Source organism: Arachis stenosperma, chromosome 2 (genome assembly GCF_014773155.1).
Source record: "Arachis stenosperma cultivar V10309 chromosome 2, arast.V10309.gnm1.PFL2, whole genome shotgun sequence".
NCBI classification, from domain to species: Eukaryota; Viridiplantae; Streptophyta; class Magnoliopsida; order Fabales; family Fabaceae; genus Arachis; species Arachis stenosperma.
Window position 1 is genome coordinate 4,377,964 of NC_080378.1, and position 21,028 is coordinate 4,398,991.

The following is a 21,028-nucleotide window of genomic DNA, read 5'->3' on the forward strand; positions in this document are numbered from 1 at the left end:
AAAAAATATTTTATAACATTAATTATTGTGCAATAAAATTTTAATATTAAAAAAATATACATTTTTTTTGAATTTTAAAATATAAATACTTAAATTAAAAAAATGATTACAAAATATTATTATGTACTCTTCTATCATTCAGTATAATAATAAATAATAATGATGGTTTCATAAACCCAAATTAAATTCTTATACCAAAAATTTAACTAATTCAATTTAACTGATTAAAATTTTTTTAGTCTATTTATTTTAATAAAAACATCGTAAAATGATACATAGATATTGAATCAACAAAATACAACAAGATAGTGGAGCAAAATAAAATAAAATAAACACATAAATGTTATATTTCTAGCCGTTTATAATGGTATTCAATTTTTCATAAATATTTATACATTATAAATTTATGATTGTAATTAATTTTCACATACATTTTTATGCTATATAGCGATTTATGTATAAATTTTGAAACATCTACACTCTATAGCAGAATATTGATACTTTCTAAAATTTATATAATTATATAATTTATATATTTCGTTTTCTATATACTACGAGTTAACCCTAAAATAGTCCATGAGATTGGTGCTGCATTAAAAATCATTCTTAAGGATGTTATTGGTGCAATTAGAATCTCAGGAATGATTTTAATGCACAATACTAATCTCATGGACTATTTTAGGATTTAGCTCTTTAGTATATAGAAACGAAATGTATGAATTATATAACGAAATGTATGAATATATAAATTTTAGAAAGTATCAATATTCTGCTATAGGGTGTAGATGTTCAAAATTTACATAAATCGCTATATAGCGTAAAAATGTATATCAAAATTAATTACTATCATAAACCCCTATAATATGTAAATATTTGTAAAAATTGAATACCATTATAAATGCCAGAGGATATAATATTTATGTGTTTATTTTATCTTCTTTTACTCCACTTATTGTATCTCGTTGATTTAATCTATGTATCATTTATATTTTTTATTAAAATAAATAGAATAAAAGTTTTAATCAATTAAATTAAATTAGTTAAATTTTCGATATGATAAGAATTTAATTTGAGTTTAGGAACCATCATTATTATTATATTATATATAATGATAAAGGAGTGTATAATATTTTGTATATTATTTATAATTTAAGTATTTTATATTTTAAAATTAAAATAATATGTATATAAATTTTTTAATACATTAAAATTTCATTGCACAATAATTAATGTTATAAAATATTTTTTTTGGTATGTATTATATGTTTTTTATTTAAAAACAAAAGTCTAAACTTGCTTTTTTTCCCTTAAATTTAGAATGATTTTCTTAAATTATATTTTTAAGTCACTAATATTTTAGTCCCTTAATAAACTTGTCATGTTTTTTTATTCCATTGTTTTACTATGGTAGCAAATTGAGCTCCACTAGTTTTCCCTAGTCATTCCAAAAATTAAAAAATCCCAACAAAACTAGGCCCAATTTTATCTCACACTAATTAACTACCGTTAATCTTATGTCCAAAAAAATTACCGTTAATGTAATTAGTAATTACAGAAGCTAATAACATTTTCATATCACATCATGAGAGGAGACTAATACTACAACATGTCACATCTGTCCCCCAATTTATACACTTGTCACAAGCTGTTAGCGACCACGCCATGTCTACACATATAGAAAGCACAGTACCTTCTACACCATAGACTTGGCCTATATTTTTATTCTGTTTCTTATTCGTGGGGATGCTCAATCTATAATAAAGACATTGCTCAAAAGGTAGAGGTTCAATTTTGATTGTAAGTAGGCAAGTTAAAGTTAATATCACCCTTTTTTTTTTACTTGAACGAAAAAAAAGGGGGTAAAATACACACACTAAACTTAATATTACTTATCTCTAAATAATTGTTAACCTTAAAAACGCATCTGGATATTTATATTCGACGAATAGGTTATAAAATATATTGATTTTGTGAAGAGAATGTATCATTTACCTCTAAAGTTATCGGTTGTTCATCTCCTTTACAGGAAGAAACTTAAATAGACTTTTTTTTACTTTTTACCAATGCATTATAAAAAACAAAGTTAAAGAAAACGTTTGCTTCAATTAATTGATGATAAATATGCTTATGATTGAGAAGTTCTTTCCTTCTAATGGAGGAAACTAACCATCATCTATTTATATTAAAAATGAATAAACAAGGCTCATTAGAATTACTTCATACTAATACCTACAGAGCAACAACTTGCCTCAAAGTGAAACCCTTGATTGAAGAACCGAAATTTGATGATCAAAAAGGCTCAAACCACAACCTTAGATGTACATGATCTAATTCATGAAGTGAATTAATTGCCCAGAACTGAATACTAACCTTTCAACAGCACTACTAGATCAGGCATCAAACCACACCAACATTCTTTCTAATGATACAAGATGAGATAATCAATCACCAGTGACCACAAAACTAGAACCAAACCTATGACTATGCTAATAAGGGTCTTATGGCAGAGGGGTAGATTGATAGTTTCCCTTCTCTTCCTCCCAAACTATCCAAACACACATAATCTATGTCAATTAATCAACTAAAATTGAAATACAATCTCAAAACCATACAACAAACATCACAAACAATCGCATCATCAAACGCTCCAAAACATACCATATCACAAAAAATCCAAACATCAAAAAGATAACAACATAACTCAGCTATTATTTCATTCAAATTCCACCAAATCCATATCCATATCTCACAGTACACAACTAAAAAAAAGCTCCAAGCATTACACGAAAATTAAAAAGTAACAGCAGCAGCAGTAATAATAATAATAGTAATATTAATAAAAGTAACACAATAGTAATTCTATTGTCGTCTTCTTCTCATTCCCAATTTGCGCTATTAGGGTATCCCCAATTTCAATTTCAATTTCCCGAAACCCTAAAAACCAAACCTTTGTTTCCATCCCCTCAAATCTTATCGATATCCTCATCCTCAAACTCGATGTAATCATTACCAGTACCATCATCCTCCTCATCAAGGCCACCACCGATTCCTTCGTTAAGCCTAACACCATCGGGAAGCTCACCGTACGCCTTCAGCAACCGAGCCTCGTCGGGCATGTACTTCAAGATGACGTCAGCCTTATCGTCCTGATAATCCCTGAGACCAACGAGGATGATGTCACCGGCGGCGATCCAAACCTTCTTGTGCATCTTACCACGGATATGGCAGAGACGCTTGGTTCCGTCGATGCACATGGCTTCGCAGCGACCGTTACCGAGCATGCGGAGAACCTGAGCGTATTCCTGACCGTCTTCTTTGAAAACAAGCTCGCGCTTCTCGTCATCGGCTTCGTTCTTTCCTCTCTTGCGGTTCTTTCCTCCCTTTCCCTTGTTCTTCGGCATGCTTGTTGTGGATGCTCGAGGTTCTCGAGCTTTCTCTCTCTAGAAAATTGAGGGGATTCTCTCTCTGTTTCTCGCTCGCTCGCTCTTTCTGTGTTTGCGTTTGTGTGTTTCTCACTTTCTCTCTCTCTGAAACCCTAAATTTTTACGATTGCGGAATTTGGGGATTGTGTTTGGGGTTGACGCGATTGTTCTCGCTTTTGTTCTCTTTTCCGTGAGTTTGCGTAAGGAATAATAATAATAATAATAATAATAATAATATTATTATTATTATTATTATTATTAAATAATTAAATATTGACACTCTTGTTTATTTTATTTGTTATAAATTTATATAAATATACCATATAAAATTTATCGGTTTCGGGATTTTTCTAAGTGGATGAAATTGGGCATGTATTTTGTGGATGGAAAGACGTTTTTGCCCCTGGTTTGCATCTGGATTTAACTTATTTTGGGTCTAATGAATACAATTTTCGCAAGATGCTAGGAACTTTAGTCTTTATAAAAAATTATTTATGTAAATTTTATGAATAAAGATAAATTATAGATGTTAATAATAGGAAAATTGGGACAAAGTTCTCTCATAGTATTTTTTTTGAACAGTACAGTAGTATGTTATTATCTTACAAACTTCTTAATCGTAATTTAGCTGCATTTTGGATAGAATATATTTTTATAAGTTCTTTTATATTATCACCTAAAATTGATGCTTCTCATAATTACCTTTACAATAAACACATTTTAATTTTGTTAGTGAATTATATCTCAAATAATAAGTCTTTTCATACTTATCAAAAAGTTACGGATTCAAGTCTCACTCCTAATTTTAAAAAAAAAAATATACGTTATAATTTCTAATAGAATTAAGTATGATTTTGGTCCTTATAGTTTAGATCAAAAAAAAATTTTGTCTCCAACTTTTTTGTATATATAAAATCGTCCTTACAGCTTAACGCAGTTTTAAAATCATCCAAAAAGACAGATTCATTTTTTAAATGATAAAAATATCTCTTTTTTTTTACCACCCTATTCACTACCACTCCACCCATAACCATCTCATCACCATTTATACCACCCCATTCACTACCATCCCATCACCATTTGTTAATGAATCCAACAAGAAAACCCAATCTTTAACAGCAGTCTCAAATAAATCAAAAGCAAAATAACAATTTAATATCAAAACAATTATCATTAGCAAAAAACAAAAAAAATTACCATCGTCATCGTCATAACAAATATTAACAAGAAAATTAGACATTAAAGAAAACAACAAACATATTATTTTTTTTCTCCAATTTCTCTCAAAAACCAAAGAACCAAGAAAAACAACAACAATCCATGTTCGAAAAATTGAGTTTGTGAAGAAGGAAAAGAGAGAGAAAAAAAGGGAATTAAAATTTTTCAGTTAGCTCACTCATATTCTACAAGAATCACAATGGATAATAGGAAGGGATGAGAAGGGGAAGGGGAAGGAAGGCGTGGCGGTGATGCTGAAAACGAAAGAAACACGACTACTACCACTACCTCCCCGACAATGACGAGGAACACGAGACAATGGCGAGGACCAGGCGCGTCGCTACGAGGCGAGGGCGAGTCGCAACGGGGGGAGGGAGCGAGTTTTGCAACACCTCAATAGCTCAACTAATACCCCTGCTCTAGTAAGCTTTTATATATATATATATATATATATATAGAGAGAGAGAGAGAGAGAGAGAGAGAGAGAGAGAGAGAGAGAGAGAGAGAGAGAGAGAGAGAGAGAGAGAGAGAGAGAGAGAGAGAGAGAGAGAGAGAGAGAGAGAGAGAGAGAGAGAGAGAGAGAGAGAGAGAGAGAGAGAGAGAGAGAGAGTCTTGGCCTTTCAGCAAGAAGTTTTACTACTGTGAAGTCCTATTGTATCAATTCATTCTTCTAACATGGTATCAAGAGCAAAGTTGTGAAGATCCATAACGTTTCTTTTTCCAAATTCAACCTCTACTATCAAGAATGTCCTAAACCCTAAACCTTAAATACTTGACTATCATTCGAAAATTGGTGGATTCTCTTTTAGCCATTGGATATCCTCTCACTGAGGATGATCCATGATCATATTCAAGCTATCTTAGATGGTCTTACAGAAGAATATCATGGATATATTACATCGGTAATGTCAAGGATGTCAAATTTTACAATTTAAGAACTTGAGTCCTTTTTACTTGGCTATGAGGATTTACTTGAAAGATACAAGAAATCTGACCAAGGAATTGTTTTGGTCAATTTAGCATATACTCCTTTAACTCCTTGGTATAACTTTAACAGAGGAGCTGGTGGAAGAAGAGGGCATGAAGGTAGGCTTGGCCGTGGTGGAAAGTTTGGTACTCAACAACCACAGTGTCAATTATGTGGCAAACTTGGCCATATCAATATGGTGCAGAATTGCTTCTTTAGATAAGATCCTCAATACCAGAATTCACAACCTCCAGTAACTAACTAACCAACACTAGCTAATCATACAAAACTAATTTCTTGAGTCTTTACTTCTCAACAAGGGCAACGGCGAGGTGCGGCAAGGGCGACGGCGAGCCTTCCTTCTTTGTTTTTGAGTTTCTATTTCTCTCTCTTCTGAAGGTGTGATGGAGATGATGACATTGATGGTATAATTATCAAGGACGATTTTAAAATTAAGTTGAATCTCAAGGATGAAATTGAATGCAAAAAAAGTTAGAGACGAATAAAATTTTTTATCTAAACCTTAAGAACTAAAATCGTACTAATACATTTAAAAATTAATTGCTTTAATAATTTAGAGTATTTACTCATTTTAGTCCCCAAAGAATTTTGGACCAGACACTTTATTCTCCAATTAAAATTAATTATTTGATTTGTCCTTAACAATTAACTCCGTCAGTCACTTAGGTCCTTTGCTCTGTTAATCCTAACAGAGGATAAAATGGTCCCTAACCCCCTCTGATAGGAAACGGCACTGTTCTCCCTCCAATTTTTATCGTATCTCGCATAACCCTAATAGTCTAATACTGCAACTTCAAGCTACAGAAAGCACACTCTGCAATTTCAATGTTCACAAGAAGAAAAATCCTTAACTTGTTCTCAACAAATTCATACTAAGAAAACTAATGACTATGTCGCTCAAGTACTTGTCGCCTTCGATGAATCTCATGAATCTAGACAGCAAGTCCGATTTGTTAAGACCTGTCGTCTTTGTCGTCGCCATCTCCCTCCTCCTTTGCCCTATTATCTGCATGACCACATTGTCCACTACTCCGATCGCTTCCTTTAGCTTCTTCTCCAAACGTTCAATAATCGCTTTAGTTTTCATATGAGCGGCGAGAACAACATTGGTCACTGTACTGATAGCTTGGATGCGAGGTTGAAGTTGTCTGCCAGTTTGGACTCGAGAGAGAAAGAATGAAGCACTCGAGGTCCATTCCAAATGAGAATTTGCATATGATGTCGAAGGAGGAAGGAGAAGACAGAGAAAAAGATTGTGAAGGAGAAGAAGAAGAATATAAATGTTAGGGTTAATCAAGATATGATGGAAATTGGGGCAGAACGGCGTCATTTCCGAATAGAGGGGATATGGACTATTTTATCCTCTGTTAGAGTTGTCAGGGACTATTTTGTCTCCCATTAAAGTTGACGGAACAAAAAACCTAAGTGACTGATAAAGTTAATTATTAGGAACCAATCGATTAATTAATTTTAGTTGGGAGACTAAAGTGTCTGATTTAAAATTTTTTGGGACCAATAATTTATGATTTTTTAAGAAAAATCTTATTCAAATGGCGTAGTGAAATTTGCAAAGTAACCCCGATAAATTGAAAAAAGACTTCTCCAATCACAAACTAGCAGCTCCTTATCAAAGCATTCGTGTTTATTTTTTCCAAACAAATCTCTAACAATATACCCATGACGTGTTCACTAAGAACGAATCAAATTCCTCATTGAATTTTATTTTTCCATCAACAGCACTCGCATGTTCCATAGGCTTGGTGTGACTACAATTATTTAAGCATTATTTGTGATTTTGTTCGAAGTCGCATTTTCTTTATCCTTTTTTATTTTTTTGTGGTCATTAGGAACTTCCATTTCATTTCGCATAAAGAATCAGATTCTACATCGTTCACCACAGACTTCCCGAATTTGAGATCCTTAATCCTTAGTTTGAGCTATTATTAGAGTAGGACTCAAGAATAGCATAAAAAAAAGCATGGTTAATTTACACAATATCCTTGTCGCCAAGTATAATATATAATATAATATTCACACTATTCTCGAGTCTAAGGCATAGATAGTCATAGTCCTAACTTTGCAAGAATGACTAGTTTCTAACTATGAACATAGATAGTTAGATACACTAATCATCATTCAAGTAACTAATCAAAAGTTCCAATGAATACTTTGATCTCATGCAGCACTAGCCACCTATTTCCCATTGCCTGCATGTATTAAACTTACAAAATGGTGAATATACTATAGCTAGTCATCAGAAGACTAAACCAAAGAAGGTTTTCAGTTTCTGATGGTTAGCTCAGCTCTAAGGTGTAGGACACCATTAATGAAGTAACGACAATCCTCAGCCATGAATGAAGTCCATGGAATGGCAAACAAATTTCTATAGCCAACAGCCTTTCCTCCTGTGAATGTATAGCTGCCTTTGTATTTGCTTCCGAAATCCTCCATCGGTTTAGACCTCACCGCAAATTCATACTCGACGGTAAAGCCAACTGAACCCTTTTCCTGCATTCCAAGAAACAGCCCAAAGCAATGGAAAGAACTCTGTTGATCCATGTTGCAATGTGCTGACAGAAAAAACCCTTGTCCGCCTAAATGGAATGCCTGAGAATACACCCGGCCGGATGGGAACAAATTCGCACATTCCTCCCGCTTCAAGTCCAAGTATACAATACACTGCTTATGGGGAAATTCAAATTCTACTACCTTAACTGGGCGATACTTGAATGCCCGCTCAACAAAACGATGGTACAATGAGGAAGAATCTCCTGCAGCTAGTGACCGTTGGCGGTGTGGAACCTCAACCTTGTAAAAAAGGGCCTCAAGTACAAGATTGGATGCAACCTCATAATCAAAGTCCTTACACGTTAAGACCTTTCTAAGTTTCCGGGTGCTCATGTGAGGGAACCGGATAAAATGTGAGAGCCGATTACTCAGGACTTGTCGCCTTTCTTCCAGTTTGCCGTAGCGACTTCTAGCCCATTTCAAGATAAAGTCATATACAACATCTTCAGATGCAACCTGGAGATCATCACTAGAAATTACTGCTTCTATACCAGCTAATGGCAAGGTCATTAGCTCCTCTTGATACCTGCATGAGTTAGCATTCAAAGCGAAAAGCAACATTAGACAGAAAAGCATGCAGAATGGCATGAAAAGAAACAAGTGTTCTACAAAAGAATGGACGGAAACAAATTGAAACTGAAAATTTCACCAGCAAACAAAATGGATGTACAGGAGGAAATAGTAAATCACAGATACAAAAAAAGAATAATAAAAAACAATTCACGGTTCCCGGAATATAAGATAACACAATCTTCTGTAAAATAGGGTAACCCTTACTTGGCTATATCCTTGAATTTATTAACAAGAAACAGCTTTGCTGCATCACACAATGGTTGGACTGTTTCAGCCATTTCGACACTAGAAGGAAGATCTATATATAGCAATGCAGAGTCAGCTGTCATGGGCATATTCCGCAACAACGAGCTACAGTGTCTCATGCATGATGCAACTTTAAATTTATCAGCAACCATCAACACATCCAGCACAGCTGGCGCTGAAGTATTGGTCAATGTACTACTATACATAAAATTCAGTAACTGCATAAGAGCACCTTCTTCTGTAACAAGCGAAAGAAACATGGCATTTGTAAGAAAAAATTATTTGGGGGAACGCTCAATAAATAGGTACTATAAAGCTTTTATGTTTTATACCAGAGGCATTAATTTTCAGGGTGACATGTCTTTGTTCTGACTGCTTCGTCTTATTTGAAAAAAGCTGCAACATGGAAACAAATAGCTCTAAGCAATTGAAAATATTTTTAGCAAAATTAGGTTTGGTTTGGTAAAGCTTTTCCAAGAGGTGCTTATGCTTTTAAAAATAGTAAAAAGCACAAGCACATCATTTTGCGTTTTGGTAAATTAAAAAGCCCAAGTGCTTGTGCTTGCGGCTTTTAAAAGTTAGGGGTGCTTTTGAAAGCACCTAAGCAGGAGCTTTTCAAAGCTGGCTTGTCCTTACCAAATTTTATTTATTTTCACGCACATATTTCTCGCTATTGTATTGCCATTGAAATCCTTGTATATTTCTAACTTCTCATCCTAACCTTTACAAATTCTAATAGTCTTCATATATTTTTTATTTTTCAACCTAATCTTCACAAATTTCAACACAAATACATCTCTATCACATATTAAGTATGAACTTCTATCTATTTATATTATTTTTTTGTGCGTCGTTTTTGTATTTTTTCATAGATCTATTATGTTTGTTTTTTTTCTGTTCTTTGAAACATGAAGAGGTAGTTGACTTGATTTATGAAAACCAATCATAAAATTTTACTTGCATGAACATTAGTTAAAATTATAATAACATGTATATACATATGTAAATATAGATATATAATCATAAGAATAGTTTATTTGAGATATGTGTCTTATTTTCTGTGATCTGTAAAGGTGAGCCAATATATATAGGTGGGTAATGGACGTACCTAGTACTAACATTGGATTACATACAAATTTTATTATTGACTAATGATAATTCAATTTATATTAGTACAGAGAGTGAATATTTAAACTATTGGTCTCTAGAATTTTAGTTAGTATCAAAATAAAGTTTCCATCGATTCAATTAGAACTCCAAAATTTGATTCATGAATCATATTATCAGTTTATTGTTTCTCGTGGTTTTTTTAAGTAATGTTAATTAATTTATCTTATTATTCTTTTGTTTTTATAATATATCTGGTTCCTGTGTTATTATTGGCCTACTAGAATAGAATAATATTGTATGTTTATTAGTCTTATACAAAATTTTAAAGTTAAAAGATAAAAGAGTTTATTTATTATATTTATGTTTATTATAAATTTTTTATTTTAAAATTATTTTATTTTAAAATATTATATGAAATTTTAAAGAATTTAAAAAAAACATTATTCTTCGTTATAAACATATTTATTATAATTTTTTTAAGTTTTAAAATCTGTTTTACCAAACGCAAATACAATAACTTTTATACTCGCTTATTAAAAGTCATTTATAATTTGATTTTGCCAAACGCAAATACAGTAACTTTTAAAAAGTACTCTAAAAAAATAAAAGCTTTACCAAACCAAGCCTTAATGAGGACAAAAGAAAATCTACCTCGTAGAAATAGGGACTTTTAGCAGCCAAGATAGGGGAACTCATATGTAATGTTTTCACAGAGCGAACAAAATTCCAATCTGCATCAACGGTTTCATCACCTACATTAGCAAAAACCATAATTAAAAAAAATTGTAAATTAGTGCAGAACCAACAACTTCATTATTAAGCAGAACATATCTATTATCTAGTCAATAGGTGACATTTATACTCTTTGCAAAACACTAATTTCTAGTTCCAGTTATACTCTTGTTTATATCAAACAATACATTTATAATTGATTAATGTTTCAATGCAATAGACTCAATAATCGATAACTGAGTACAGACTCCCCAAACCTCTTTTTTTCAATGCAATAGAAATACCTGAAGGGGATTCTTCAACAATCACAACAAGATCATCGTCTTCCTTTTCACATTCCAAAAAATCATCTGCATCAGGTTGATACTTGTTCAAAACTTGTTCCTCTGGCAACATAGCATGATCCACATCTGCCACAACAGAAAGCACAATACTTTATTCTCAAAACACTGTGCCTCAAATTTTCTACAAACAGTTGGCATGCATGTAGCAAATTCGAAGTCATGAATGATTAACATTTGTTCTATTTTATTTTTTATATAATGAAAATTTTCATAAATTTTCTGGCTAAGAAATATTTTCCAAGAGAAAAAAAAAATTACGAATTTTCCACTTCTTAATTTTTCCGAAAAAACAAGTTACGCATTTCACCCTATACACCTAAAACGCGTAACAAGCAGGCACAAAAGCATAAAAATTCAGTTAATTTTCATCATCGACCAAAAAAAGGATTGCAGAAGTGATTGTGGTTTTAGTTTAGGGTTTTTCCCATGCCGTTTTCCTTTTTGATGTCCTTGCGGCGGCGCTTGCGGTGGCGAACCCAGTCAGCGATGGTGGCGCATGCATCGGGGTCCGGTGGGGCGTCGACAGGTCCGTCGTCTGTGATCTCGATGCGGCGGATACGCTCGTCGACAGGCTCGTCGTCGGTGATCTCAATGCGTAGGATACGGTCGGAGAAGTTAATGTCGTTGAAGGCGAAGCCAAAATCGGCTTCAGAGGCCATAACGGCTTCGAATAGATCAGAATTCGAAACGCTAACAATCCACCGAATTAAGAAGAAGAGGAAGAATAAACCCTACAAATGCATTAATAAGGTGAAGAAGAAGGTGTATCAGAGAGAAAGTGTGACAGAAGAAATCAGTAACTGCTTATTTTTTTTTTTGGTGACTCAGTAACTGCTTATTTTGTATTTATGCGTAATTATTGACTCATTCTTAAAACGTTTCTTACTTGCTTATTTGTACAAAAAATACTTATTTATTAAATAACAATATTATACTTTTTGCTAATTAAAAATTTTAAATTTATAGTTCAAAATTTAAAGTTTAAAATTTTATTTTTAAGATTTAAATTTTCGGAGAGTTCATAATTTAATTTTAAGAATTTAAAATATGAATAATACTATACATCTATGTCTTTTTGTTAACCAAATTCAATTAAGTTTGTCTAACATAAAAATAAGTTATAACTAGTATTATTCCAAGTCTTATTGTTTAACTTGGTTGAACTTGGTTCATAAAAAAACTTAGATGTGTAGCATTACTCTTAAAATATATTGTACTACTTACTCGGCTTGGAAAGTGTTAGAAAGATAAGAGAGCAGTAGAAAAAAGATTTGTGTCTATTCAAATTGTATGAAAGGATACAATATAAAAAGATATTTATAAGTGTTAAGAGAATCCAAATAATCAAATAATAAATACATGATATCCTATAATAAATATTTAGATATACTAAATAATTCTAATCAATGTTAATTGATTCTAATATATTCTAAGTTCTAACACAAAGTATTAGTATTCGTTGTAATTATTAATTGACTTAATCATCTAAAATATTTAAAAAATAAAAAATTTTTAAAAAATAGATTTTTATAAACGGTTAGTATAAAATAATTCTATATAAACAAAAATTATGAATTAGCAAATCAATAAAAATTAATTTTTTAACACATTGTTTAAACAGTCATCTAAATGCAATAATAACGTCACCAAAAAAAATGCAATAATAACCAAATTTTAAATTTTTTTATGAAAAGTCATTACCTAAGTTATGTTTGGTTAGAAAGAAATAAAACAAATCAGAAAAGAGAGAAGAAAAGATATAAATTTTTATGTGTAATTTATGAAAGAAGTTTTATAATTTTTCTTTCCTCCCTTTTATTTTCCCACTACTTCTCTCCAAACAAATATAGGCTAATTTTTTTTATATGAGACCAAGTTTGGTGTAATGCTGGGTTATGGAATTTGGGGGAGTTTTACATCGTTGTGACGGCGTTCAGGTGAAGGGAAAAAATCGGACGGTCCGATCTATTGCAGTTGAAAGGGGACACAAATCGGACCGTCCGATTTGTGGTTTATGAAAGGCAGTGCATGGAAATCGGACCCACCGATTTCATGCTTTACATTCAAATTTTTTTGGGTCCAAAGAAATCGGACCCAACAATTTCTTTGCTGGATGAGAAAAAATTTTACAAGTCATGAAATCGGACCCAGCGATTTCCAAACCATCACACTTACGTAAAGAACCATGTTCTCTCATACTCATGAGATACTCCATCTTTCCAATATGAAAAATAAAAAAGTGACAAATATAACCTTGGAATTGGAGAGAGAAAAGATCACAATGTCTCTTTTTTCTTTTTTTAAGGTTGTTTATCCCAAACATGTGTTAACAATGCCATGATTCCAATCATTCCATCACCATGAGTCCATGGAAGTAGGAAGGTAGCAACCCATTATCTCTAAAGATGAATATTTAAGAGTCTCCATCTAATTATCAGTGAACATAATACAAACACTTTTAGATATCCATAGAAAGCACACAATATGTTGAAATAGCATTATTGCTGATCATATATCAACATGCATTCGTGAAGAATTAGATTCCACAGCCTTCACCTCAGAATTATGTTTTCCTATCCTTTATTCTATTAATAATCAGAATAAGATTCCCCCATCCAGCAATGAGAATAGCATAGCATAGAATCAGAGTTTGCTTTCTTAATTCTTCCACAACCTTGCCTCTTACAGAATACTAACATTTTCTCTCTTAATAATAATATAACACATAATTAGATGCAAGTGCAAAACAATTAACCTCATTTTATGAAGAAAACACATTACCTGCCAAATTAAGAATAGCTCAATGACAACATCTTAGTGTGAAATCAGATCAAAGATTTGGATTTTGAGATTCCAGGATCATTTGGAAACCTGGATTGTCTAAACATTATCTAAATAATGTATCAGTAAGTCCTAATTGACCCTTTGATCTCACACAGCATTAGCCATCAATTGAACATTCCTTGATATTGAGATACAAAGTACTATAGCTAGTTACAGAAAATGAGATACTGATGGCTGAAGAGCATAGACAGGTCAGAGCTACCCATTGAAACAAAAGATTATTAAATAAAAGGAAGGACTCAATGTCTGATAGTGAGCTCCGCTCTAAGATGTAGGACACCATTGATGAAATAAAGGCAATCCTCGGCCATGAATGATGTCCACGGAATGGCAAACAAGTTTCTATACCCGACGGCCTTTCCTCCTGTGAATGTGTAGTTGCCTTTGTACTTGCTAACAAATTCCTCTGCGGGCCTAGACCTCGCTGCAAATTCATAGTCCACAGTGAAGCTAACAGAACCCTTTTCCTGCATTCCCAAGAACAGCCCAAAGCAATGGAAAGAACTCTGCTGATCCATGTTGCAATGTGCTGACAAGAAAAACCCTTGTCCCCCCAAATGGAACGCTTGAGAATAAACCCGGCCGGATGGGAACAAATTGGCACATTCCTCCCGCTTCAAATCCAAGTACACAATACACTGCTGACGGGGAAGTTCAAATTCTACCACCTTAACTGGGCGATATTTGTATGCTCGCTCAACAAAACGGCGGTTCAACGAGGCAGACTCTTCTGCTGCCAGCGATCGTTGCCGGTGTGGAGCCTCGGCCTTGAAAAATAGTGCCTCGACTACAAGCTTGGATGCAACCTCATGATCAAAGTCATTACAGGTTAAGACCTTCTTTAGTTTTCGGCAGGTCATGTAAGGGAAGCGAATCAAACGTGCCAACCGTGCACCCAGGACCTCCCGCCTTTCTTCCAGTTTGCTGTACTGATTTCGAGCCCACTTCAACACAAAGTCATATACAGCATCTTCAGATGCAACTTGGAGATCATCACTAGACAATATAGCTTCTATTCCAGCTAATGGCAAGGCCATAACCTCTTCTTGATATCTGGACACATAACGTGACATGACTTAGTATTCAAATGGAAATGCCAACGTTGAGAGTGAAAACAATCTAGAATGGCATGGAAAGAAACTAATGTTTTCCAAAAGAATTGACAATCAGAAATTTATGTTGTAATTTCATTGGTAAACAGAAAGGTGGGCCCCACTTAGTATAAAGGAAAACAATAGTCACTACAGAGCTTATAATGTTTGTGTCATATATGAAGTGATTGAAACTAATCAAAGAACTAAACACTTACTTGCTTATATCCTTGTATCGACCAGCAAGAAACTGCTTTGCTGCATCAGTCAATGGTTGGACTGCATCAGCCATTAAGACACTAGATGGAAGCTCTAGGTAGAGCAATGCAGAGTCAGGTGTCATGGGCATATTCCGCAATAACCTGCTACAATATCTCATGCATGACGCAACTTGAAATTTATCAGCAGCCATCAACACATCCAGCACATCGGGTGCTGAAGTATTGGTCAAAGTGCTACTGTACATAAAATTCAGTAACTGGATGAGAGCTGCCTCTTCTGTAAAAGGCAAAAGAAATAAAGCATATGTAAAACAAACTATTTGAGGGGTCACAGAAATGACTGAAAACATTCTATGGAATTTCTACATATGTTAATACCAGATGCGTTAATTCTTAAGGTAACATGCCTCTCCTCTGATTCCTTCATCCCATTTGAGAAAAGCTGAAAAGAAAAAGCAAATAAACTTGCCTAAGCAAACATAACTTCCAAAAAACAGGAAAAAGAAAAACCAAAGTAAAGAGACATCTACCTTATAGAAGAAGGGGCTTTTAGCAGCCAAAATAGGAGAACTGATATGCAGTGTTTTAACTCTCACAACTGAAGTGCAATCCATGCTCCAGTTTGAATCAACACTGGTCCCAGCTTCATCACCTACATTAGCATTAACCAGAATTAACAAGCGAACAAACAAGTTCACACTTGAGAAAAAGATGATACTCTATTCACTTTACAGGATCCAAATCCATTTCCATAAATATCATATTCCATATTTGACCATTACAAAGAGAAAATAGAGAAAACCAGAAAAAAACACTATCAGAATCCTAAATATAAAAGACTCCATATATGTATACCTGAAGGGGATTCCTCAACCATTGCAACAGCCTCTTCGTCTTGATTTTCACATGCTGCAAAATCATCCATATCAGGTTGATTCCCGTTCAAAACTTGTTCCTCTGGCAACAAAGCAAGATCCACCGCTGCAGCCAGAAAAAGAAAGCCATATGCACAAACATCAACAAACCCGAAAGCGGAACCAAGAAAAACAAAACACAAAACAAAACTTTCTAGCTTCTACGTTCTATCTCACAAACAACTACCCAAAACAGCAAAACCATACCTGATACCGCTTCTTTTGTTCCTACATATTGAAAACACTTGCCCAAAATATGAAACACAAAGCACCTAGCACTTATACTGAAGCCATAACTCATCTTCTATAGATAGTAGCGTTTTCCATTATAAGAAGAACCAAGAAAAGTTGAACAATTCACACAGCACAATTCAATTTGAATTTTTTATCCCCCTTAATCTCTCCAAAATTAGGCTAATCATGTCACAACTAAACTAACCCTAGAAACCTAAGAGCTACAGCAAGCACAAAAACTCATCTAATTTTTCAAAACCGAAGAATAATTTTGCAGAAATAGATAGTTTTCTAGGGTTAGGGTTTTATTATTATACCATTCTCCTTTTTGATATCTTCGCGGCGGCGCTTACGGTGGCGTGCCCAGTCAGCGATGGTGGCGCAGGCATCGGAATCTGTTCGGGCGTCCACTGGATCGTCCATGATCTCAATTCGGAGGATCCGGTCGGAGAAGTTGCTGTCGTTGAAGGCGAACCCAAAATCAGCTTCCGATGCGGCGTCGCCGCCGCGAGACCACTCTGACTCCATAACCATAACCGGGTCGAATAGATCCGAATTCGAATCCTTCATTTACGCTAAGAGGAACTAGAAACAACGACGAAGAACAAAATAAAGAAGAAGAAGAAGATGAAGAAGTAGTTTCTTTTTCTCTTTTTTTTTTAGTTTAAAGTTTAGTTTTTTTTGTTAAGGGTTTGGTTTGAAAGAGGTTAAAGAGAGAGAAAGTATGACGAGGCAGAAAATGATAATAAGCTGGCAGTTATGGTTATTTACAATTTAGTACCTGCAAAAAAAATATTTATATTTAGTAGCTGAAAATAAATAATAATAAATTCGATAGTAATTTATTAATTTAAATTGGAAGCGAGAGAGTAATAGATTTTAAATTTTTTAATTCAATAAATACATAATAAAATTTTTTGAAAAATTTAAACTTTATTTTTCTTATAAATTATTTTTTAATTATTTATTTATTATATTTTTTTAGAATATATGTTAATTAAATCTATAATAAAAAGTGTAAATTTGGTCCATATAATTGTATATGACTCTTATTGATAAGAGCCGTTAAAAAAAAAACAGCGCATACACGTCTTTTATTATAATCCTTTCTTTTTAGTGCCTAAAATTTGTGGAATAAGATAATTTGATGTTTGACTATTTAAAATGACTAATTAAATCTTCAATTTTTATAAATGTAACCTTTATTAATTTTTATCTGTCTTTTTTGCCAAATTTTTTGTTTCACATCTTGGTTTAATACTAACGTAAAATACCTTGACAATTATTTTAGATAAATACTTTGTGGTTTATAATATGGTATTTAAAATTGGTTTATAACCTTAATTAAATAAACACTAATTAAATTACGTGAACTAATTTCAAATTTCATATTGATTACACTTTGAAAAAATATCAGTATCTACTAATTAGTATAATGTTATGATAATATTTAACTATTTGCATTATACTAACAGTTGTGAAAGGAAAATTTATCGAGCAACTAATTGGAGTCAAAATGAGAAATTTAATAAAATAATTTATCTTTGGTAAAAAATTTCTAAATAATCCTCTAAATATTATTAAATAAATAAACAAATAAACAGTTACAATCAATATATATAAGTGCCTCTTCAAAGATAATTAATTTCTTCTTTATTTAATAATTTTGACAATATATTTTAGATGTATCGATTAGGAGGATATATAGAGTCTGTTTAGGGATAGACCCATTTAATTGAATGGTTCTGATTTAAGAGAAAAAAAAAACTTATTATAAAAAAGAATTAGTCTCATTCTCTAATGACATAGGGAGGGTAATACCCCTGAGAAAGAAAAAATATGTATTAATTAGTTTTATATAAAAAAAAGCATAATATATATATTTACAATCATTTGGTTCAATGTGAAATGTGAATATGTGATTATGTGAGTGAAGTTACACATAAAAAAATAAGGATGTATTTAATTTGCGTTTTTATTTTTTATTTTTATGTTTAGTATTTTTTTATTTTTTTCATAAAATTTAAAATATAAAAAATATTAAAAATTAAAAATAAAAACACAAAACAAACGCATCCTAAACAATTCGATATGCTTATTAGTTTGAATAAATTTACATTGCTAGTCGACAAGAACCTATAGAAAAATAATATCACAATATGTAATTACTTATCATAATTGAACACTTAAACCACAATAATCATTATTTAATTTTGGCACCCACTGATTCTAGACGAACTGACTTTGTATAAATTCGGGTAAAGAGAAAAGAATTGTGATGAATGAAAAACAAACGAACTCCAAATAAAATCAAAATACAAAATGTAAACTTAATTACTTAAGATCATACTAGTATACTACAGTGCTGAAATGAGTTGGACACACTGTATAAAAGACGTGTGTTGGTTTTACTGTGACAAGGAAAACATTAGCTGAGCCGAAACAATAGTAAACAGAATGTTTATCGAAGTGTAGGGAGGTAATTATATGAGGTAGTGTGTTAATTTGAGAATTTAATCCTTTGTAAAAATTGAATTAATCTTTTTGTTGCAGTTGGACTTTTTTACTAGTAGATGGACTAGATTCGTAAAATAAAAAATTGATTCAATGGTCAACTTACTTATATATTAAGTGTAAACCCCGATTAATTAGTAGATAATTAGTTAATAAATTAGTTTTTAATAAGGAGGATTAGAAATGTGAATATTATATCAAATTAGGACAGAGCTCATCGAAACGAGAATTTTGACACCAATTTCGAAGAAAACGGTCCAAAATTAGACCGAACGGGCCGGACCGGTTGAACCGGACCCAAACCGGGCCCGTGGGCCCAACCGGCCAGCATTTAAATGAGCCTAAAAGCTCATTTCTCTTCATTAACGTAACAGAAGCAGCAACGCTCCCAGGGAGGAAGAGAACGCCAAACCTAACGGCAACCTTCAACATGCCGTAACTCCTCCGTCCGAACTCCGATCGCCGCACCGTTTGCGGCCACGCGTTCACCGCGTCGAGCTCTACGTTTCTACCGGAACAATTTCATAGGTAAATTGCTATTTCACTTCAGCCTCTCATTTCCCCAATTTTCGAGTTTTGAGAAGGGGTATTGAATTTCTTTGATTTCTGATGTTTTAGGATCCAATTAGCTTGAGAGAAACGTTCACTCTTGCTTATGTGAAGCTTGGGTAAGGTGAGGATACGATAATTCTATTTTATTTTCTTTGAATTTGAGCTTTGAGTATTAAATTGGATATATATGTGTTATGAATGTGTATTAGGTTGTGAATAAATAATTGGAGCTTGAAATTGTGAATATTGGAACTTGGAGGAAGCTGATTAGTTGAATTTTGAAGGGGCTGCCTTGGTTTTAAATAATTTGCTTTGGTCGTTACGGGGAAATCGGCCAAGGTATGGTTTAGGTTTCTTGCATTTAATATATAATGTTCTGTGAAAACTTAGGCTAGATGACCATAGGATAAGTTGGAATGCAGGTGTATGTTTAATGTTTAGTAATTTGTTGATGAATATATTTAGTTGAAGTTTATTGGATAATTAGTTACTAACTTTGGATGGTGAATGTTGTTATGTTAATTTGGAGAGAATTATGGTTGAATATTATTGTTGATGAACATGGTTGGTTTGGTGTTTGTTGATTAACTAATAATTTGGTGAATTATTAATTTGAGGTATTTTATGTTAAAAGCCTAGGATTTGTGAACTATGACTCTTAGTTGAATTTTGGTTGTTGGATTTGAATATTGTATGAGTTTAATTGTTGATCTGAAGTAGATTTTTGTGGAGATTGTTATGATAATGAGGAAGGGTATGTTGAATTGAAAAGAAAGCAGGTTTGGACCCGAAAAGGGTGGCAAAGTCCGAGTTTTAGAGGAGATGCTGCCGAAATTTTATAAAAATTAGAGATTTTGTTTATATGATTATTTAAAAAGATTTAGATTCAAAGGTTATATGGTTTGATTTAGAGTTATTAAGAAAATGAGCATGTTTTAAGTTTGATTCATTTAGAAAAGAATGAATTATATTTTGAATTGGAACTATTGATGGACGGAATGGGAGGTGTGATAATGAAGGATAAGGATTGATATGATTGATGTATGATGATGAATGAGATGTGAATGAAAATGATGTGGTTGTTGATGAATTATAATTGAATTATTTATATGGCTTATGAATTTGAATGATCTGAGATACGAGATTCCCTGGATAAAATGCCGTGGCTTGCCACCACGTGTACCAGGTAGAAAACTCGATACTCTGTTGACCCTACGACGTAAGTGTGACCGGGCACTATATAAATTCCCGGGAATGTTACCCCCATTGAGCAATATTGATTATTTGAGAAAAAATCTATGCATAGACTCTTGGGGATGCACGTCGAGGGACAGTCTAAGGACAATTCAGACTTGTCGGGTTGGCTGGATAACCGACAGATGAGCCTCATCAGCCATAGGACAGGCATGCATCATATGCATATTACTTGAATTACTTGCTTGTGTATTAACTGGGTG

General features: G+C 33.0%; 3 protein-coding genes across 4 annotated transcripts; all 3 read right to left on the reverse strand.

The window, feature by feature from the left end:
* Positions 1-2,689: 2,689 nt before the first annotated feature.
* Positions 2,690-3,611, reverse strand: LOC130961270 (eukaryotic translation initiation factor 1A). Its single transcript, XM_057887040.1, has one exon. It carries the CDS (start codon positions 3,399-3,401, stop codon positions 2,964-2,966), a length of 438 nt encoding a protein of 145 aa, XP_057743023.1. The 5' UTR covers positions 3,402-3,611; the 3' UTR covers positions 2,690-2,963.
* A 3,957-nt stretch (positions 3,612-7,568) lies between these two features.
* LOC130961265 (BTB/POZ domain-containing protein POB1-like) lies at positions 7,569-12,024 on the reverse strand. Of its 2 annotated transcripts, none has more exons than XM_057887036.1 (6): positions 11,632-12,024; positions 11,142-11,267; positions 10,777-10,856; positions 9,348-9,411; positions 8,974-9,253; positions 7,569-8,722 (listed from the first exon to the last, which is right to left on the reverse strand). In XM_057887036.1, the coding sequence occupies exons 1-6, from the start codon at positions 11,858-11,860 to the stop codon at positions 7,909-7,911; spliced, it is 1,593 nt and encodes a 530-aa protein (XP_057743019.1). In that variant the 5' UTR covers positions 11,861-12,024; the 3' UTR covers positions 7,569-7,908. The 2 variants fall into 2 exon arrangements, with proteins under 2 accessions (XP_057743019.1, XP_057743018.1); XM_057887035.1 differs by having other exon boundaries at positions 7,570-8,722; positions 10,777-10,877.
* Positions 12,025-14,015: 1,991 nt separating this feature from the next.
* Positions 14,016-17,226, reverse strand: LOC130961332 (BTB/POZ domain-containing protein POB1-like). The gene is made up of 6 exons (XM_057887158.1): positions 16,823-17,226; positions 16,213-16,338; positions 15,888-16,009; positions 15,736-15,799; positions 15,355-15,634; positions 14,016-15,098 (listed from the first exon to the last, which is right to left on the reverse strand). Exons 1-6 carry the CDS (start codon positions 17,073-17,075, stop codon positions 14,285-14,287), a joined length of 1,659 nt encoding a protein of 552 aa, XP_057743141.1. The 5' UTR covers positions 17,076-17,226; the 3' UTR covers positions 14,016-14,284.
* Positions 17,227-21,028: the final 3,802 nt, after the last annotated feature.